The sequence below is a fragment of the Orbicella faveolata genome, unplaced genomic scaffold (assembly GCF_042242905.1).
Source record: "Orbicella faveolata isolate gen_17 unplaced genomic scaffold, um_ofav_v1 contig_47, whole genome shotgun sequence".
Taxonomy (NCBI): Eukaryota; Metazoa; Cnidaria; class Anthozoa; order Scleractinia; family Merulinidae; genus Orbicella; species Orbicella faveolata.
The window spans coordinates 7,663,302-7,681,117 of NW_028301577.1; the positions used below are offsets into that span (position 1 = coordinate 7,663,302).

General features: G+C 39.7%; 2 protein-coding genes across 5 annotated transcripts; one reads left to right on the forward strand and one right to left on the reverse strand.

Annotated features, from left to right (window-relative positions):
• Positions 1-122: 122 nt before the first annotated feature.
• Positions 123-9,585, reverse strand: LOC149096982 (uncharacterized). 2 transcript variants are annotated; one of them, XM_089280128.1, is made up of 6 exons: positions 9,467-9,585; positions 4,621-4,677; positions 3,416-3,499; positions 2,877-2,927; positions 1,904-2,008; positions 123-1,137 (listed from the first exon to the last, which is right to left on the reverse strand). In XM_089280128.1, exons 2-6 carry the CDS (start codon positions 4,651-4,653, stop codon positions 571-573), a joined length of 840 nt encoding a protein of 279 aa, XP_089136254.1. In that variant the 5' UTR covers positions 4,654-4,677; positions 9,467-9,585; the 3' UTR covers positions 123-570. The 2 variants fall into 2 exon arrangements, with proteins under 2 accessions (XP_089136254.1, XP_089136253.1); XM_089280127.1 differs by having other exon boundaries at positions 9,190-9,585.
• Positions 9,586-9,642: 57 nt separating this feature from the next.
• Positions 9,643-17,632, forward strand: LOC149096983 (2'-5'-oligoadenylate synthase 1-like). Of its 3 annotated transcripts, none has more exons than XM_089279761.1 (5): positions 9,643-9,729; positions 13,483-13,655; positions 14,705-14,978; positions 15,243-15,663; positions 16,513-17,632. In XM_089279761.1, the coding sequence occupies exons 1-5, from the start codon at positions 9,687-9,689 to the stop codon at positions 16,667-16,669; spliced, it is 1,068 nt and encodes a 355-aa protein (XP_089135887.1). In that variant the 5' UTR covers positions 9,643-9,686; the 3' UTR covers positions 16,670-17,632. The 3 variants fall into 3 exon arrangements, with proteins under 3 accessions (XP_089135887.1, XP_089135889.1, XP_089135888.1); XM_089279763.1 differs by having other exon boundaries at positions 15,243-15,618; XM_089279762.1 differs by lacking the exon at positions 9,643-9,729 and adding an exon at positions 12,893-12,959.
• The last annotated feature ends 184 nt before the right edge of the window (positions 17,633-17,816 follow it).

Sequence of the window (17,816 nt, forward strand, 5' to 3'; positions counted from 1 at the left end):
TTTCTGTCAAGCATTCCCAGCAGGTTGGCCTTCAATGTTGGACCCATAACAGGCTGCTATCGTTCAGCCTAATCAACAATAACTGTGATCTTTGTTTATTTTGTGTTTGCAGTTGGCTTGAATGATTGTTTCATTACTTCTGTTGACTTTTGAATTCGAATTCAACTGTTTTTGTACATAAAAAGTGCCAGACCCAATATTCCCAAAGTGAAATGATAAGTGTTTTGTGGATTTCGACATTTCAGAAGTGACTTTGCCACTTTCATTACAGCGTTTAGACAATTCGTGTTTGCTGTAAGCCAGAAGAAGGTTTGGACTCTAATATTAATAAGATAACGGTAGCCACATTCGTTGAGTACAGGGACCTACCTGGAGGAAAACGTGTGGCTACTGAGTTGTATCCCTGGGATGAAAAGCTGATAAGTTTTTACTTTTCAAAGTATTTGCCTTTTGTTCTCCTTTCCCCTCGATAGAGAATCACTCATTTCTGTGATGTTTTTACTCATGAATGCAGGGTTTTTCTGTTATAGTAGTTGTTTGCGAGGCAGTTTGCAATGCCGGCCAAAGAATTTACAACGTACTACCGGAAGGTTCACTACCATCAGTAAGAACTGTACCCCCGGGAGTGACACTAGCGAGTGGCTTTTCAGCCTCCGTGGTCAGAGCAATAGTGCTGGGGGGCCCTGGCACAGCGGCGCTTGGCTCCTGTGGGATAGCACCCTCAACGGGGGCTGGTTTTAATTCTTTTTCAGCGGGTGTTATGTTTTTACTTTCAAGAGTCACTATATTCGAGTCGGAAGCCACTTCCTCCGACATCGGAACCTCGGACGAAGGCAACACTCCGGCTACCATCTGAACGTCTGCGATGGGACTCGGTGTTTTATCCGTGGATTCTCCTTTAGAGAGCGAATCTGTGATTAAATCTCGGGGAATGGCGTCAGGTGTTTTCGTTGGCGCTTCGTTTGCTGGTGTTACCGAAGTATTATTTTCTTTGTTTTTAATTATTGGAGGTGATAAGGTTTGTTCTAATGCCGACGGAACAGCTTCAGTGTCCGAGCCCGAAGTTACATCGGCGCCTGTGTCGGTTCCCGATGATCCTTTCGGCTGATGCGAAACTGAAGTGTTGGATGAAGAGGTCTGGTAATAAAGAGAAATGTTAAAGTTAGTGGATACTCGATGAGATGATCGAGTATTTCATTCTAACACTGACGAAGATAGGCGGGTTAGTCGCCTCAGAATTATTTCGGATTCCATCAACAAATCATCAGTGCGCATTTCATGCACCTGTACTGGACAAGATTCATTGTAAGTAACATATACAAAAATTTATTTCTTGTAACTTACAATGTAAGGATTCTAATGCATACAGTGAGCAATCATTATGTAGGCTTTGCTCGTGTGTGGCTTAAGCATTCTCAGTCCAACTTCTTTTCTATGCGGTGTTAGCTAACACTTTAGACCAAGTCTGCTTGTTTTACGTCCCTGTTTTAGAGACCTCCATTTCAAAATCGGAATGACTCAGATAAATACATTTTGATGGATAACCTTCTATTGTGGGGTAGTGACCCATTAATGCCTTGTGATTAGCCAGACGTAACTGCATTCTTTAGAGAAAAAGGTGCTGACGCCTTCCCTCAACAAACTACAGTTTGTCAGCAGTGTATCAATTCAATTGAGCTTGTAATTCTATTTGCCATCTTAGTGTATAGCAGGGATTGTTTTGGGGCACGGGGCATTGTACCTGTTGTTTGTTCTGATCTATTGTTCTCTTAAAGAGTACCGAACCACTCATGTGAGACCTTACGAGAGCTGCTACATGACTCCAGTTTGTACCCAGAACTGGAAAATCTTCTTTATCTGCAATGCAAAGTAACATTTTCAAATTGCAATACGAGCACATTACCTGTGGTTTGACGTGTTGTTGGCAATATTTCAAAGCCTGATCCAGCAAAGAGGAAGGCGACTCTGGATTTTCCTGCACGAATTCAAGTGACTCTCCTGACGCGGACTACAATCAAGAAAGTAGGTATTCCAGAATTATAACGTGAGAAAGATGCTGTTTTCCACAGGGTTGAAGCGATTACAATCAAACTACTACTGCTGTAAGATCAATGTGGCTATGAGCCCCTCAACTTGGAAAAAGGATCGTCTGTAAACATCGGCAATTCTGATTTCACTGCCCTGTTTTGTTATCCGTAGGTCATTTATATATCGAGCTTGTAACATAAACAAGACGAGTCCGAGGGTTATTAACATTGTTGAAAACCAAAGTTTGGTTTATCAAAAATTCGAAAAGATTGTTACAATATTCTGGCTCTAGTTCAGTCATAGTCATGACTGTTAGATTAAAACAAGTGGACAACTTATGTATCAAAGCTAAGTAGGCGTATAAACAAGCAATGACATAACATGATGTATCGAGCTAAAGAGGCGAAAAATAAAGTTGAAGCCCACTTGCATTGTTAAGAAATAACGCAAAACGTAACAATAAGAGAATACATAAGGAGATGTGACACCGTTAAAACATTCATGAATTCATCATAGTCTGAGAAGTTGGGGTACGTTCGCTGTTGGCTTGACAGAATATCACCAACACTTATCAAAGAGCGTTAAACGAAGTGAAAGGACTTACAAAGAAGTTCTTTACAGGGTCCTTTCCCTTTGCAAACACCCTTAAGTTCAACATGTCAAATCTCCCCATTGATTGTCATACATTTCCTTCAAAGTTAGTTGTGAGAATTTGGAGCTAAATCAAGAAGATATCCCTTAGTTGATGTCTGTGTATATTCTCGTTGAAAACGTGTCATGGTATTTCAGTGTCCGCATGACTGATAAGTACCCGTTAAAGTTATTTTTTCAAAAAAGAAACAACTCACTTTAGAAGTCACTAGCATGTCAAAGGCCTGCGTCAGCAAACTTTCAGTCACCTAAAAAAACAGGTGCAAAACAAAAATTGGAACTTGCACAACCCGCTGAAAAAAGGTGAGCAGAAGCTTCAACGTCATCGATAAAAAAAGGACAATTTACTCTTCTTTCTCTTTGTAATCACGAAAGTAAGCAAGAACTGAAAGCAAGATAAAATGACAATGATTTCTTTTACGTTGAAACATGGTGAATAGAGGGAAATGGTTAGGAAACCTGGCAAAGTTCTTTGTTGTACGTTTTTGTTTGCTATTTTGGGGGTTCACCCTGCACAAAACCTGGCAAAATACAAAAGGTGGTTACGTGCGCTCATAGAACTAACCAATAGAAGCAATGCGATTATGTAATTCATGCAGAGTAAAAGCATAAAACAAGATGTACAGGGTCAAGGACCTTCCAACACAAATCTTAGACTGTTTGTTTGCTTCTTTGATGTTTACCGGCCTTCCTAACCATTTCTCTCTATTAACTATGGTTGAAAGCTCTAGCATACCTTAACATAAGGCTCATATTTTTGTCCAGTTTTCCAGCACTCATACATGTCCACGACCAGCTGAGATAAAACAGAGGGTTCAACCTGCCAACACGAGAAAAAGATACTGACTTGAAACCATGCCATGCTTGTACTCTAGAACTTCCTGTTGGAAACACAGCGGATTTCCATCCCCTTTATCACCGACGATGCTCGTGATCTACCAGATACGGTTCAAATTTCTCTTAAGTGTATTCAATACAAATTCCAGCAGCCAGGTTAGGAGAATAAAGGATCTGATGATCTAATGGATAATGTCTTCACTGATAACCAAACTGTTGCAGTAAACAGAGAAAATTGATGTTCCAAAATTGCAAGAGAAGATGAAGGGTACGAGAATTAATCCCACATAAAGGCTTTGTTCCCAAGGCTACCCCTGTAGTAACCAATAGTAACCAGTTCTAATTTTACCACGCGCGTTGCGAGGATAATTTCGTGGACAATAACAATGCGCGATTTAACAAATTGACCGCTCTCACTCGTTGACGCATCACATAAATTATAAATTTCTGTCTCTCCGCTTAGTGACAATAAAAATCAGTCAATAAACGCGCCAGAATTTCTGCAGTTATCGTAAAAAAAAATGATTAGACCTGTTTTTGCATCAGAATTTGCTTGTGTCTGTAACTGAAGCAATCCCTCATCTTATTGATGGGTATCTGTAAGCTCAGCAAATGTAGTGTCCCCACTGTCAATTCTTGAGTGATAACAGGATAGACGCATGAAAAATTGACGTTAATTTGTCTTTTAAAATAACAAATTGTCAAAACGTCCGCTCTCGCTCGTTGACGCATCACATAAATTATAAATTCATGTGTCTGTCCGCTTGTTGACAATGAAAATTAACCAATGAGCGCGCGAGAATTTCTGCAGTTATCGTAATAAAGCCATTTGGCCTGTTCACGTGTGGAAAATCAGTGTCTCAGGATTGGCTATTTAAAAACCCTCTGAAAATCGGGATTGATCTAAAAATAACTTGAGATAGATTACGTTGGTAATAATAAATCTCTTACTCTTCATTCTCTCTTACAATAAAACTAGAGAGCTTTCTTTTCTCGTTAGCAGGCAGATAGACAAAATAGCCGGCATTTTGCAGCATTGCGGAATCGCAATTTTTACTTTCTGGCGTGCGGTACTCGTTCAACAAATTTAAACTATGTGCTTACCTTCGAATCCTGCTTAGAGACTCGAACTTTCATTATTTCCAGCGAATACTCAAAAGCCTGTTAATAGATTCAATGTAGACATAAGAAAACAACAGAACAATCCATCCACCATAGCAATCAGATCCGTAAACAAAAACCCCAAGAGCACCAGCACTACGTACGTTGTCATGACAGCTTGTCGTCATGACGACACGTCACGTTACTTAGCAACTACTCTACAAAAAAAAATGCGGGCTCAATCAATTTTAGAATTTAAAATTGTTCCGTCAGGAGATAAGGTAGTAGTTTACCCTACCGGGTAAAGTTTAAACGTTGTCAATCGTGAAACAGTATTCAGTAGAAAAGCGAAAGCGACGGTTTGACGGAATCCAAGCGGAAATATTATGGCTGAATGTCAGTGGTCGAGCAAGCGACACAAATGGATGAGAATACTGACCAATGCTCTCCATATGGCAACTCCTCTCCTGGACATTCAGCCATCTGTTGATGGTGGGGAGAGGCCGCAGGCAGGAGCCCGGGAGAATAGCGGGCAGGAAGCGGGAGAGAAAAGGGCGGGAAGCGGGTGTGCTAAGAGGGCAGGAATCCGGAGAGAAATGCAAAATGCTAATTTTTGTCATTCATTAAGGCTTCAAATACTTTCAAAAACAAGAACTGATAATGTTATTTGACTTTCATTTAGTGTCTTTAGAGACTTCTAGGCCGACGGGCAAAGAAAAATTCACCCTTGGGCTCAAAACGAGGCTCAAAATAAAAAACCCTTTGACAGTGGTTACGTCATAGGTCATTCACTTGAAAGACGTGGGTAAGAGAAGCAAGGCAGAAAACGAAGCAAAAAAGAAAAAGGAAATGCCTAAGGACTGTGCAGCTAAATGACTAGGATGTGTTTTGAGGCTCTTAATTTACAGGGGACAGGAGCAGGACAAACAAGGGCGGGAGTCAAGAGATAGGGGTATGGGAAGTGGGAGGTTCTGACTCCCCTGTCCCTCCCCCCAACTTGATGCAGTACCTTGTCCCTAAGTAAAAGGTAAAGTCTGCATACGAGCCAAGTGGCCCATCAGGCCAGGCTTATCTCAGTTTCGGTGGCATGAAGCGACTAGGAGTATTTCTACTACCCCCTGGATAGGATGCTAGTCGATCACAGGGTTATCCCCAGCATTAAATTCACCAGTACCCATATGTACACCTTTGTGGAGAGAGGCACCGTGAGAGTAAAAGTGTCTTGCCCAAAAACACAACACAATGTCCTTGACCAGGGCTCGACCACGGACCACTCAATCCATTGCTGAGTGTACTAACCACAAGGCCACCGCACCTTCCACCTTGTCCCTTAGGCCTAACCATAACCCTAAACCTAAAAAAACAGGAGTCTATAGATTTCAGTCAAGTTTACCTCTTTTATCACTTGTGCATTTGAGACAATTTCTAATTTCCTCGCTTTCTGCCATTCAGTTTACATTATCAAAGCCTGATTTTAAATGATTCGCAACTACTGACGGAACTTGTTTTTGCAACTTACAACTTGAGACTTTGCACAAAATTTCTCACTGGAGAAAAGCAATGTTGTAGAACTTAGGTGATGAACTAAATGCAATAAATTTTTATTTGTAAGAAATGTATCTGTTCTTTAATACATGCTTTCGTGTCTAGTATCTGAGTTAGTTGTGGTGAAGATTTATTACAAATGGTTTGTAGACGACAGTAAGCCAATTCAGAGACACAGTGGCATAAGCAAACCCACTTGTTAACCAATTTATCACAGGAAAAAAAATAAACACATATAATTATATATATAGATATATATATAATTTATTGCCATCAGGTGCTATAATGTCTTGTAATAAAGTGGTTACAAGTTAAGTAAGAATCTTACAGAAGGGAGGATGATACAATATTATTACTAAGGGGATCATAATTAATTTCATATTGATTCAAAGCACGTGATACAGTGTATGTGCATGTATGATTCATTAAGCACATACAATGTAAAAATTATGTTTTAGTGATTGAGCAAAGTTCATCTGAATTAAATGAAAGGAAAAACAACAACAGTCAATTATTTATATAAGTTGATACAATGCACATGTAAGATAGGGAAATAGAAATCGGAAAGCTTCAAATGACTGAGTAAACAAGATAAACTAGTGGGTTTCATGGAAGTTAATTACTGCCTCTCTGAAATGTTGAATGTCTTTTCAGCATCAAAAGAAGTGAAACTTGACCACATCCCATAAGTGGAAGTGGTCTTGTGTAAACAAATACAGGTGTTTGGGCATTCTAAAATATTTAGTTTCATGTGCATACATGTACAAGGAAATGGTCTTGAAAATTTCCATGTACTATCAACATGTAATCACTGTAAACAAAAAAGACCTCAAGCAAGGAAAAATTGTCAATGAACCGAAGATATTGAGTGGTCTTGAATGTTTTCAGTATTTCCAGCGTTCGCTGCGGCCAACAAATCACAATATTTTCGATTTCTACTCCCTTCCCAAACACCACCATTGTATAAATGTACGCTTAAACAATCTTTAATGATAGAGAAATATCTTGTGAATGAAATGAACAAATGTTTTATTCTGACAGCAAACGGCAGGCCTAGGTACAAAGATATTATTTCACCTGTTCCAAAAGGCACAGAAAGTCAGAAAGGTGACAGAAACACCAAACAAGCCAGTCTTTAAAGACAAATCCTTATCAAAGTTTCTTTGATGCATTGCAAAATATAATTTAAAGTGCACCTAACCCCAAAAGTTTTTTTTCGCTAAAATGAATCTAGACTTTATTTGAAGCATTTGGGCGAAGAAATTTTTGAATTTGGTTGAATCCTCAATTTTCTATGCCCTTTCAAAGTTGCACTTGAAGTGTTTCACAACCGCATTTTAGGGAGTCTGGGGCGGCAGTTGCTGATGATGTCTACCCAGGAACCAAACAGAGTGGCACCTCAGTCAGCTCTCTGTATTTGCTCAAGAAAATGGAAAACAAAACTAATCGTTCCGATGAATTTTGGGACTAAAACGTCCGAGTTTTGTCTCAGAATCATTTCTTTTTCGTCACTGGAGTCAGAGTTAAGTTTCGATTCGGAAGACTCCGAAATAAAATTCAGTCGAGCATGTTCAACAACTGTGAATGCACTGCTTAGAGCTTTGAGAGCAATTTACAATATTTCAAGCGACGAAGGGGAACCCTTCTTTGCGGACGAGCTGCTTGTATATTAGGAATGGAAAGCTAGGTACGAAGTGGAGGAGCAGGCAAATGAAAAGCTGGAAAGAAAACTCAAGGACTGCTTTGGATGGTAATTTCGTCAACTAAACGTAAGATTCCCATGCGTGTTTATAGCCCGTTTACGTTTGTCCTTAGCTAGAATGTATTTTGTCAAGGTATGATTGTTCTGTTAAATCCAGTTTGTGTTTTACTTTCTGTTGAATGCTTCATGTTTATAAGAGCGACGTACGTGTTGCAGTTTTCAAGACTTGATGACCTCCAAAACAATGGCTTTGATCGATTGAAAATCGTACTGTTTGGACCTGTATTTCTGAAGCTGCGGGAAGCAAGGCGGAAGGAAACATTTCATACAATTACGGATTGAACATTGTCACACGTTTTAAGTTGTAACTCCAAATAACCAATGTAAATTGTTCTCAAAGTTCGTAGTGAAATTCGTTGGATAAGCGAATAGGACGTGTTCCCTAAGCAGTCCGCAGATGTTACGCGGTCATATTTTTGACGCTATTGCACAGAATCTTTGTTGCACTGCTGATTTCCAAACCTTCGAAAAACTCTGTGAGTCTAATAATTTTCTTATCATGTAATTCTAAAGGATTAATCTTTGACTTTTATCTAAATCGAAAGAGAAATGTGTTCGTTAGCGGCGTACAGTTGCGACCTATTTACATATCAGTATAACACTTCTTGATCATGATCGGATCACACAACTTTGCCGGTTATGTTATAAATACTGTGGGATTGGAAGATATAGGTTGTCAGTAGTATTTCTACAAATTGCTGGTTAGCTTTAAGCAGAAAATTTATGAAAGTAGCATTCGAAAGTCTGTGGAACAAATTCCAGCGAGAGTTCTTCAATGGTTCTCACAGATTCAGTTTGCTTGTTTTGGTTCGACAAAATCAACCATTGTACGTCTTTATTGTACCATTAGCCGATCGTTAGAAAATTGTACAGTATATTGCTGCAACAGCCGATAGCACCTCTGGAAGGCGTTTCTGCGCACTTTTCGAATGTGTATTGCACCATTCTGAAGGAAATGAGAGGACGTTAGATATCCAACCTTCCTGGGTAGACGTCACAAGAGCCGCTGGACCCATTCTCCTCAAACTCGGTCGTGAAACAAAATGGCGGTGTTTTGGAGCTATTTTCGAGATTTCGTCGAGGCACAAAAAACCGAGGATTTAACGGAATCCAAAAATATTTTCGCAGAACTATTTCGACTAACAAGTAGATTCGTTTTCGCAAAAAAAGAATTTTTGGGGTTAGGTGCACTTTAAATGGACAAGGACCACATGTCGGCGCAAAGTGAGTGCGAATAAAACGGTCCCGACCTGCATGTATCTTACCCATTTCGTGCAAATTACACTTTAAATCTAACAAGTCTTCAAAATCCTTGCAAAAGCTGCATACAGGACCAATCTTCTGCTTTGCTGGATACCCATTGTTGTTTTTTACAATTCTGAGGCGAGGGCGGCTGAAGTAACACGATCCACGCTTCGTCCGCTCGAGCTGGCTCGAGTCAGCAAACTACACATTACTCCACACAGAATGCCTCCCCTGTACCGCTATTCATTACGAACATTGTTTGAGTATTAAACACCCATTTAAGGACGTCAAACTCACCAATAACGAGAAGTATCAAGGATATTTTCCACCTTAAAACGAAGCAAACTACCGCTCTCAGAGAACTGATCGATTCTCGATCGATCGAAGGACAGCATAGCCTGATGGTGATGACCACTGACCAATTACTGTGACGTCAAAAAATGTATTTCCGGGGTGTCCCATTCCGCGCTCGACAAAATTGACGTACATCCGGGACATTGCTATTTGCGAGCAAAACATGGCCACGAGCAGACAGAAGAACATGAGTTCAAGCGCTGATCGTGAGTAGAATGTCCTTGTTTTATCAATTTTAGGCGTTCTCGTATGGAACGCCAGAACTGTCTTATGATACTCTTTTTTATTATATTGGGTGGTTATGTCATTATATGTAGTACTTATGTTATTATATTCGGTGATTAACTCATTATACTCGATGCTTATTCCATTATACTCGGTGCTTATGTCTTTATATGCGGCGCTGTCTTCATTATATTCGGTGCTTTCTTCGTTATAGTCGGTTCTAACTTTGTTTGGTGTTTTCTTCATTATTACGGGTGCTAACACTATTATATTCAGTGCTCTCTTCCTTATATTCGGTGCAAAGGCCATTATATTCGGTACTTCCTTGTTCGATGATTACTTCATTATATTCGGTGCATACTTCATTTCATTCGGTGCTTTCTTCGATATGATTGTCACCAGTCTTCGCAAGGGGCCGTACAATTTGGAGGTAGTCTAGGGAAAGCCGGGAAAAACGGGTGTCACGAAAACTCAGACCCCGAAACCTCAGACCCCTTGATATTAAAAACTCAATCGTTATTACCTGAATTGCTCTATGGCCACAATGGGGCGAGATGTTTATCTTCTCCGGTTTATGTTGTCGCGTCGATCAAACTGAAAAACAAATATTTAACTTCTCAGGTTTATCGCTGTCGCGTCGGTCAAACAGTGAGGAACTAACAAGGTTTAGAACAGCAGCCGACACTGTTTTTCAAAACAGACCTTTTTTATGCAATCGTATGCAGCAAAAAAATGTGTTGTTCTCTGAAACGTACTCGTTTGATCGCAATCTGCTTTTTGACTCTATGTGCGTTGCATGACTGTTGGCACGTAACCCGTAGAAATTAACGAAATTTAGAAAAAAAAAAAAAAGGAGTACATAGAGATAGCCATGTTTGCGTTCCAACTTATAACGGGAATATTTCTTACAGGAAACAGTAAGTTTCAAACCAAACACTTCTATTTTTTTTTCTTTTCATGATACCGCCTGGATTAGTGAATTATTAAATCTGCCTCGTGGCGGGGCCTTCGCGCCAGTTTTCAATTTTCGTTCACTCACATTTCGACCAGACATGGCGGTTCAATCGGTTCGACTTTCACATGCTTTTTACGAGCTGACAGTCACACAACGCACATAAAGTCAAAAAGCAGATTGTGATCAAATGAGTGTGTTTCAGAGAACAACACATTTTTTTGCTGCATACGATTACATAAAAAAGGTCTGTTTTGAAAAACAGTGTCGGCTGCTGTTCTAAACCTTGTTAGTTCTTCACTGTTTGACCGACGCGACAGCGATAAACCTGAGAAGTTAAATATTTGTTTTTCACTGTTTGATCGACACGACAACATAAACCGGAGAAGATAAACATCTCGCCCCATTGTGGCCATAGAGCAATTCAGGTGATAACAATTGAGTTTTTAATTTCGAGGGGTCTGAGGTTTCGGGGTCTGAGTTTTCGTGACACCTGTTTTTCCCGGCTTTCCCTAGACTACCTCCAAAGTGTACGGCCCCTTTCAAAGACTGGTGACGATCATATCGAAGAAAGCACTGAATGAAATGAAGTATGCACCAAATATAATGAAGTAATCACCGAACAAGGAAGTACCGAATATAATGGGCTTTGCACCGAATATAAGGAAGAGAGCACTGAATATAATAGTGTCAGCACCCGTAATAATGAAGAAAACACCAAACAAAGTTAGAACTGACTATAACGAAGAAAGCACCGAATATAATAAAAACAGCACTGAATATAATGAAGAAGGCACCTAATACAACGAAGAAAGCACCGAATATAACGAGGGAAGCACTGAATATAATGGAATACGCACCAAATATAATGAAGACAGCACCGCATATAAAGACATAAGCACCGAGTATAATGGAATAAGCACCGAGTATAATGAGTTAATCACCGAATATAATAACATAAGTACTAAATATAATGACATAACCACCCAATATAATAAAAAAAAAATATTGTAAGACAGTTCTGGTGTTCCATATTCTCGGCTTAGGACGAAGTCGCACTAGAGGGCAATTTCAGATTTGTTCTGGACAAATCCGACTTGAAATCGACCAGTTACAAAAAATTTGTCCGGAAAGCTACAGTCGCACTTGAGAACAAAATCTGTGAACAAACACCATGCCATACTGTGAGCAGCATCTAAGGATTTTATCAACCTCATCGTAGTAGACGGATTTCCTGAGGCTTCCTCCTGTTTGGTTTTTGTTCCAATCTTTTGCATCCTTGTATCGTTCTATGATATACATCATTTTCCGAATGCATTTGTCGGCTATCTTGTTAGTTCCGAGTGTTTTCGAAATCTTCTCAGCAATCCAAGCCCATGTTTTTCTTGACTCTCGACTTTCTAACTGATCGTGCTTGTCAGCCCACAGTTGAACTAATAGATTTTCCTCCTCTTTACCCCATCTATCCTGAACCTTCTTGGTCTCGGCTGACGAAGATGTATGGCGCGAAGAAGTTGGGGTTGATGGCGGCATATTGAGCTGTCTTCGCTGAACTGAAGGGATTCTGGCAACAAGTCAGTGCTCGTGATTTAGACTCCAATTTCATGTTGAAAGCACTCTTAGTTAAATTGTACAATTCACGATTCAACGAAAAGACGATGAATTTAGTCTTCCAGGCCTCAAAAGGCATACAGGAGAGTTATTTGCTGTTATTTGAACTATGATAAGCCTCATGGAAAGCTAGCTCTAGGACAGAATTGTATCAAGGTTATCAGTGACAAGTAAAATTCTATGGCTATGTTTTTGCGAATCCAGTCAGACTATACACCAAGTGATAATTCTGTAGGCTGAAAATGCAACTTCACAACTTTCATTCTAGCTAAATATAAACTAAAATCAACCGAAGCACTTTACTAATGGCTTGACAATGGTTTTGTTTCACTTTTTTATAAACAGAATAAAAATCTAATATATATGCAAAACATTAAATCGTTAGGTACAATTCCGGGAAATAGACAAAGTACTTTTGTGAATTTTCTCTCATTCCAGATCACCTGAGGAGGCATTTAAGTTTGAAGATTTTGTTAAATTGGAGCCAGACCATTTTAAATACTTGTTTTTTTTTAATCAGCTGTTCGCTCTCTTCGAAAAACCGAAAAAGAGTAATTAATTCCCTTAAAGCATTGCATTCAAGCTGTCATGAATATATCATAACTATGCCATATATCAATACTGGAAATGGTCAAAGTCATATGTTAGGTAAGGTTAGGTAAGATAACTTTATTTTAAGTCGTAAGCGTGGGGAGTGGTTGCCCAATCTCCCACTCATGACAAAAATGCACTACTATTTGCAATAACATTACTACTTACAATTACTATATTCAATGAGATAAATTCAGAATTAAAATATTCCTAAGAGCAATTAGTCCTAAAATTAAGAATTTGAGTTACAAAATACAGTTCATGCACTGGCACCCTGCAAACTCCACACTATTCAAACGAGAACGAAATTGTGCCAGTGGTTGAGGATTTGGTGAGTGAATAGAAAGCTTTTTGTACAAGTTGTTTTTGCTCTTTTCTTTTTCTTTTCTTTCCACAATCCCACGGGAACGAGGCAGGAAGGTGGACAGAGAGGGACGAGGGGCGGGGCACGGGGGGGGGGGGATTTTAGTACCCTGCAGTATAGTACATTACACAACACGTAACACACATTAGACACATGACACAGCCAAAAGCGCTAAAGCGAGCTGGCTAACTGTGTGCTTGACTTCCATTATTTCAGGAACGTTTTTTGAAAAAGTTGACTTCACTGATAGCTCTGCTGTTAATGAGTTCATTACCAACGAACTCCAACTTGACGAGGCCAACAGGAATGCAATTTCCCAGGTTGTAGACCAACTGTACAAATACCTCCAACATAATCTGCCATCTCTCAGCATAAACTGCCTTGTTAAGGTAAGAGTCACCACCTTGTGTATTGAATGTTAATTTAAGGAAACTTTCATAAATTAGTGCACCACGAGGGGAGGGTATTAAAATTGGAATTTCAAAGTTTAGTTTCAAACAAGTGAAAGTACCAAAACTATGTGACCCCACCCCCTCCCGCCCCATTTTCTGTTCTATGCTGTGCAAGGCAAATTTTATCGAATGAATCCATGACTACAGTTCTCTAAAATTGTACTACTTTAAAATGACCAAAGAGCTAATGCAGTATTAATGTCTCAGCTTAAGACAAAAAGTTTCACCTGGTTAAGTGCTGCGTTTAGCTTACTTGCCGATGCAAATCACCACTAGTGAGTTTTTCTAAAATCCCATCTCTGCTATAGTGCCATAGTAACCAGGGGAACGTCAGGTAGCATTTCACTTCCGATAAGAAGTACTTAAGTCTTCAAAATATGTCGTGCTTAATTTGAAGTACATTAATAAAATTAATACAAGAAAATAGACAAAGTCATGTTTACTCTAACTTCTTACTTCATTTCGATGGAACTGTTCCAAACACGATAAGAACAACAATCTCAAAAATATGTATGTCAGAAAGCAAATGAAAATCAAATTGCACAATATAAAATTGGTTTGGTTAGGGGACAATTAAATTTTGCAAATTAAATATTTTTCAGGGACAAACTCAGTCGACAGACACATAAGGGTTAGTCTCTATATCCTGAGTTTTTACCACAAAATTTTGAGAAACTATGCTCTCAGAAATGCATTTTTCTGCATTGTGGAAGCATAATTTTCCAGGTGTTTTGCTTATTTGGACTTTCTGTGTTCGTATAATGTAGTGTCAAGTCAAATCCCCAACAGGATAGAGAAAACTTATTAACTCATACATTTCTTCGGGGAGGCAGCGTGGCCAAGTGGTTAGGGTGCCGGATTTGCATGCATTGGCCGTGGGTTTAAATCCTGCTTTGGCATCGATTCAGCCCTTTTTTTTTGTTTTTTGTTTTTCAAGATGTGCTGTTTTGTTAGTAAATATCACTTGTACTTTCAACACAATTCAGGGAGGCTCTGTCGGGAAGGGAACAGCTGTCAAGGAAAAAGCAGACATCGACTGTGTCGTTTTCCTCAACAATATGAAAACCATGGAAGAGCACAAACTTAAGTTGCAAGAAACAAAGAACCGCCTGGAGTTATGCCTTAAACAGAGTCCCTATAAAGACCAAATCACCTTTGATGGACAGACACCCTTCGCCGTGAAATTCAAATTTCGCCTGGATTTGTCTCGAGAATTTAACATTGACTTGCTGCCGACATTTACAACTGATCAGAGTCGAGGTAAAATAGGATTTTAATCTTTCTTTAACCCAACCTCAATACGAGTCCATTGTCTGTCAGTCATGTAGAGACAGTCCCCTTTTGGCCAGCCTCCTTGCAGCTTGTTGCAGATCATGGTCTCTTGCCATAATGAAGTCTATTTGTTTGCAATTTCATTGCTTCGGGGAATACATAAACTTTTGAACCATGTGAGTTAGCTGTGTGTGTGTCCAAGTTGAATCAGACCATTAGTTAATTAGAATGTGTATTTTTTTGCCCTTGTAGAACAACTGTACGAAGAAATGATTCGTTGTACAACGGAAGACAAGCGTTATTACTCAGCACATTTCGTGAGCTTACAAAGGGAGTTTGTCAAGGATCAACCGTCGAGCGTGAAAAACTTAATCCGCCTTGTAAAGTACTGGCGCAAAACCTGCATTGAAGACAAAAGCAGTGGTAAAACTAGACTGCCATCTTCGTATCCACTGGAGCTCATTACCATAGCCTGTTGGGAGAAGGCTGGAAAACTATCATTTGACATTCGGGCCGGTTTTAAAGCTGTTCTTCAACAGTTGGTCGATAATTGCCACATACACGTCATTTGGCATAAATACTACAGTGAGGCTCTCGCTAAGAGAGGAATCATGGGGATGACGATAAGGTTCGTTTTTGTTCCTGTACAGGGAAAATTTGCTATAACAAAAAGGTGAAAATGTCACTCAACATTAACGAGTTGTTTTAAGACTGGTTCCTCTTACGGGTGAAAATCGATTTTGGGCCACACCCACAAAACTAATTTTAGGGGTTGTTTTCAAAATTTCCGGCAATCACTTTCTCACTTTATTATGGGAGGCCAACCCCGGGAAGCAAGACAGCCTAAACGACATTCAGATAAATCAAAGGAAAAAGGGTCAGCTGATAGCCACAATATGCGTGCTAAGGCAACAAAGGTAGAACAGCACTTAGAGTTCTTCTACTGCTGTTCTATCTTGTGGCTATCAGCTGATATGACCCTTTTTCCTTTGATTTTAGAAATTAAGCCACACTCCCACATTTATACTATTCTTTGACAATCAGATAGTTACGATAGACACCCACAGAGAGATAGTAAGTGAGACAAAGGATGGCGGAGCGAAAGCCAAGTAGTCAGAAAAATATGCAATCAGCCACCCAGTCAGAAAAACAGACAGACAGAAAGGCTTACAGACAGGCAGACAGAGACAATCACGTAAATAGGAAAACAATCAGAAAGTAGATAGTCAGTCAGTCAATCAGTTAAAAATACAGCACTTGAGAGTCTGAGAGACAGCGACTGACAAATTTCATTTAACCCAAAGGTAGACAGCTGGGGGTAGACACACAGACAGCCACACATGCAGACAGTATCATCAGACATAAGACATACCAAGGAGAACGTTAAGCAGGAACAAATTATGTGAGATTGCTTAAGAAACACGGTCTTAGTAATCAGAAATAATCTTAGTAATATGAATAATGTCAGTGTCGCTTACGGCATGATACTGGACTGAAATACTGTACGCCTTCTTCCACGCAGCCCACCATTTGTTCTGGACCCTGCCAACCCAACCAACAACGTATGCAGTGCTAGCGATGCCGAGGGATGGAAAACCGTGGCAGATGTGGCTAAAATGACACTTCAGAGGCAGCCACTGAAGGGCATCAACTTCAATAGAAACTGGCAAATAATATAGGTCTCGTCTACTAACTATGGTTTTCACTGTTTTGTATTTTTGTTTTTAAATCACTATCAATATGGTGTTTTTTCCATTGTTAAATTAACGTGCTGTTGACCCCCGGGAGAGGGATACTCCCTATTATGGGCTAGATATGTATGCGCGGCCCCAGTATGGTTTTTCAAACGTTTTGGTCATGATTATAAATAGGGTATGTTTTTAGCACTCTAGCCTTGAGTGGGGTATGTTTCTTAGAAGAAGCTACGTTTTCATCATCATCAATAAGACCATCAACAAAAGTCCTTTATAACGTATGTTTAGGGCAACTGTGCCAGAAGCAACGGTTATAAATATGGTATCAAATTTTTGGCCAGGTCATAAATCGGGTAGCAAAAATCGCAAATTTTGGTCATAAATAGGGTAAGGGTTTTGGGAAGTGGACCGTACACCCCCACTCAACTTTTCTAGTAGTACCCCCCTCGGGCTATTAACATGGCGCTCTAAGTAGGCGCTACTGAAAAGCTAATATTTCCTCGGCATATACTCCCCCAGACATAAACATGCTTTTGCCATGCGAAACTGAACATGGCAATAGGATATTAAAAGCAAGCTAATACTCGACCGTCATCACACATACAGCAGAATTGCTTTAGGTGATAAATCACGGGTGATGATAAAAACACTGACCCCTTGTCAATGGACTACCCCGATGGACTACCTAAATGGACTTCCTTAAACAGAACTTAACCTTGGAGTCTTTTGTTTTTTTGCTAGCTACAGCTATAACCGGCGCAATTTAATCAATTTTTTTTTGAAAATTCAAAGTTCTTTCTTCGAAAAATGGCTCGAAGTCATGCTACATCCCTCAATATCAGTGTTTGACCGCCGGTCCAAGATTTACGATCAATGTGAATTGTTTTGAAGATCACTTGACCACTTAATCTTGACTTAAGCACAATAAAATAAACGGTATCATTGAAAGCTCTGTGTGCTTTGCTAATTTTTAAGCTTCCTCCTCCTATTCAGGAGCAATTAACCAAACAATATATATATTCTTTTTTCGGGGGGGGGGGGGGGGGGGGCAAAGAATCCAAGAGAGAGGAAGCGGAATGTCTCGTATTACAGGTAGAATTATCCAGCTATTGAAATGAGCTATGCTGCTCTA

Coding starts and splice junctions, on each gene's coding strand:
- LOC149096982 (XM_089280128.1), bottom strand. CDS start 4,653: ATGAAAGTTCGAGTCTCTAAGCAGGATTCGAAG. Junction 3,500..4,620: donor TCTCTAAGCAGGATTCGAAG/GTAAGCACATAG, acceptor TCGTGTTGGCAG/GTTGAACCCTCTGTTTTATC. Junction 2,009..2,876: donor ACATGCTAGTGACTTCTAAA/GTGAGTTGTTTC, acceptor TCTTGATTGTAG/TCCGCGTCAGGAGAGTCACT.
- LOC149096983 (XM_089279761.1), top strand. CDS start 9,687: ATGGCCACGAGCAGACAGAAGAACATGAGTTCAAGCGCTGATC. Junction 13,656..14,704: donor GCATAAACTGCCTTGTTAAG/GTAAGAGTCACC, acceptor AACACAATTCAG/GGAGGCTCTGTCGGGAAGGG. Junction 14,979..15,242: donor TACAACTGATCAGAGTCGAG/GTAAAATAGGAT, acceptor TTGCCCTTGTAG/AACAACTGTACGAAGAAATG.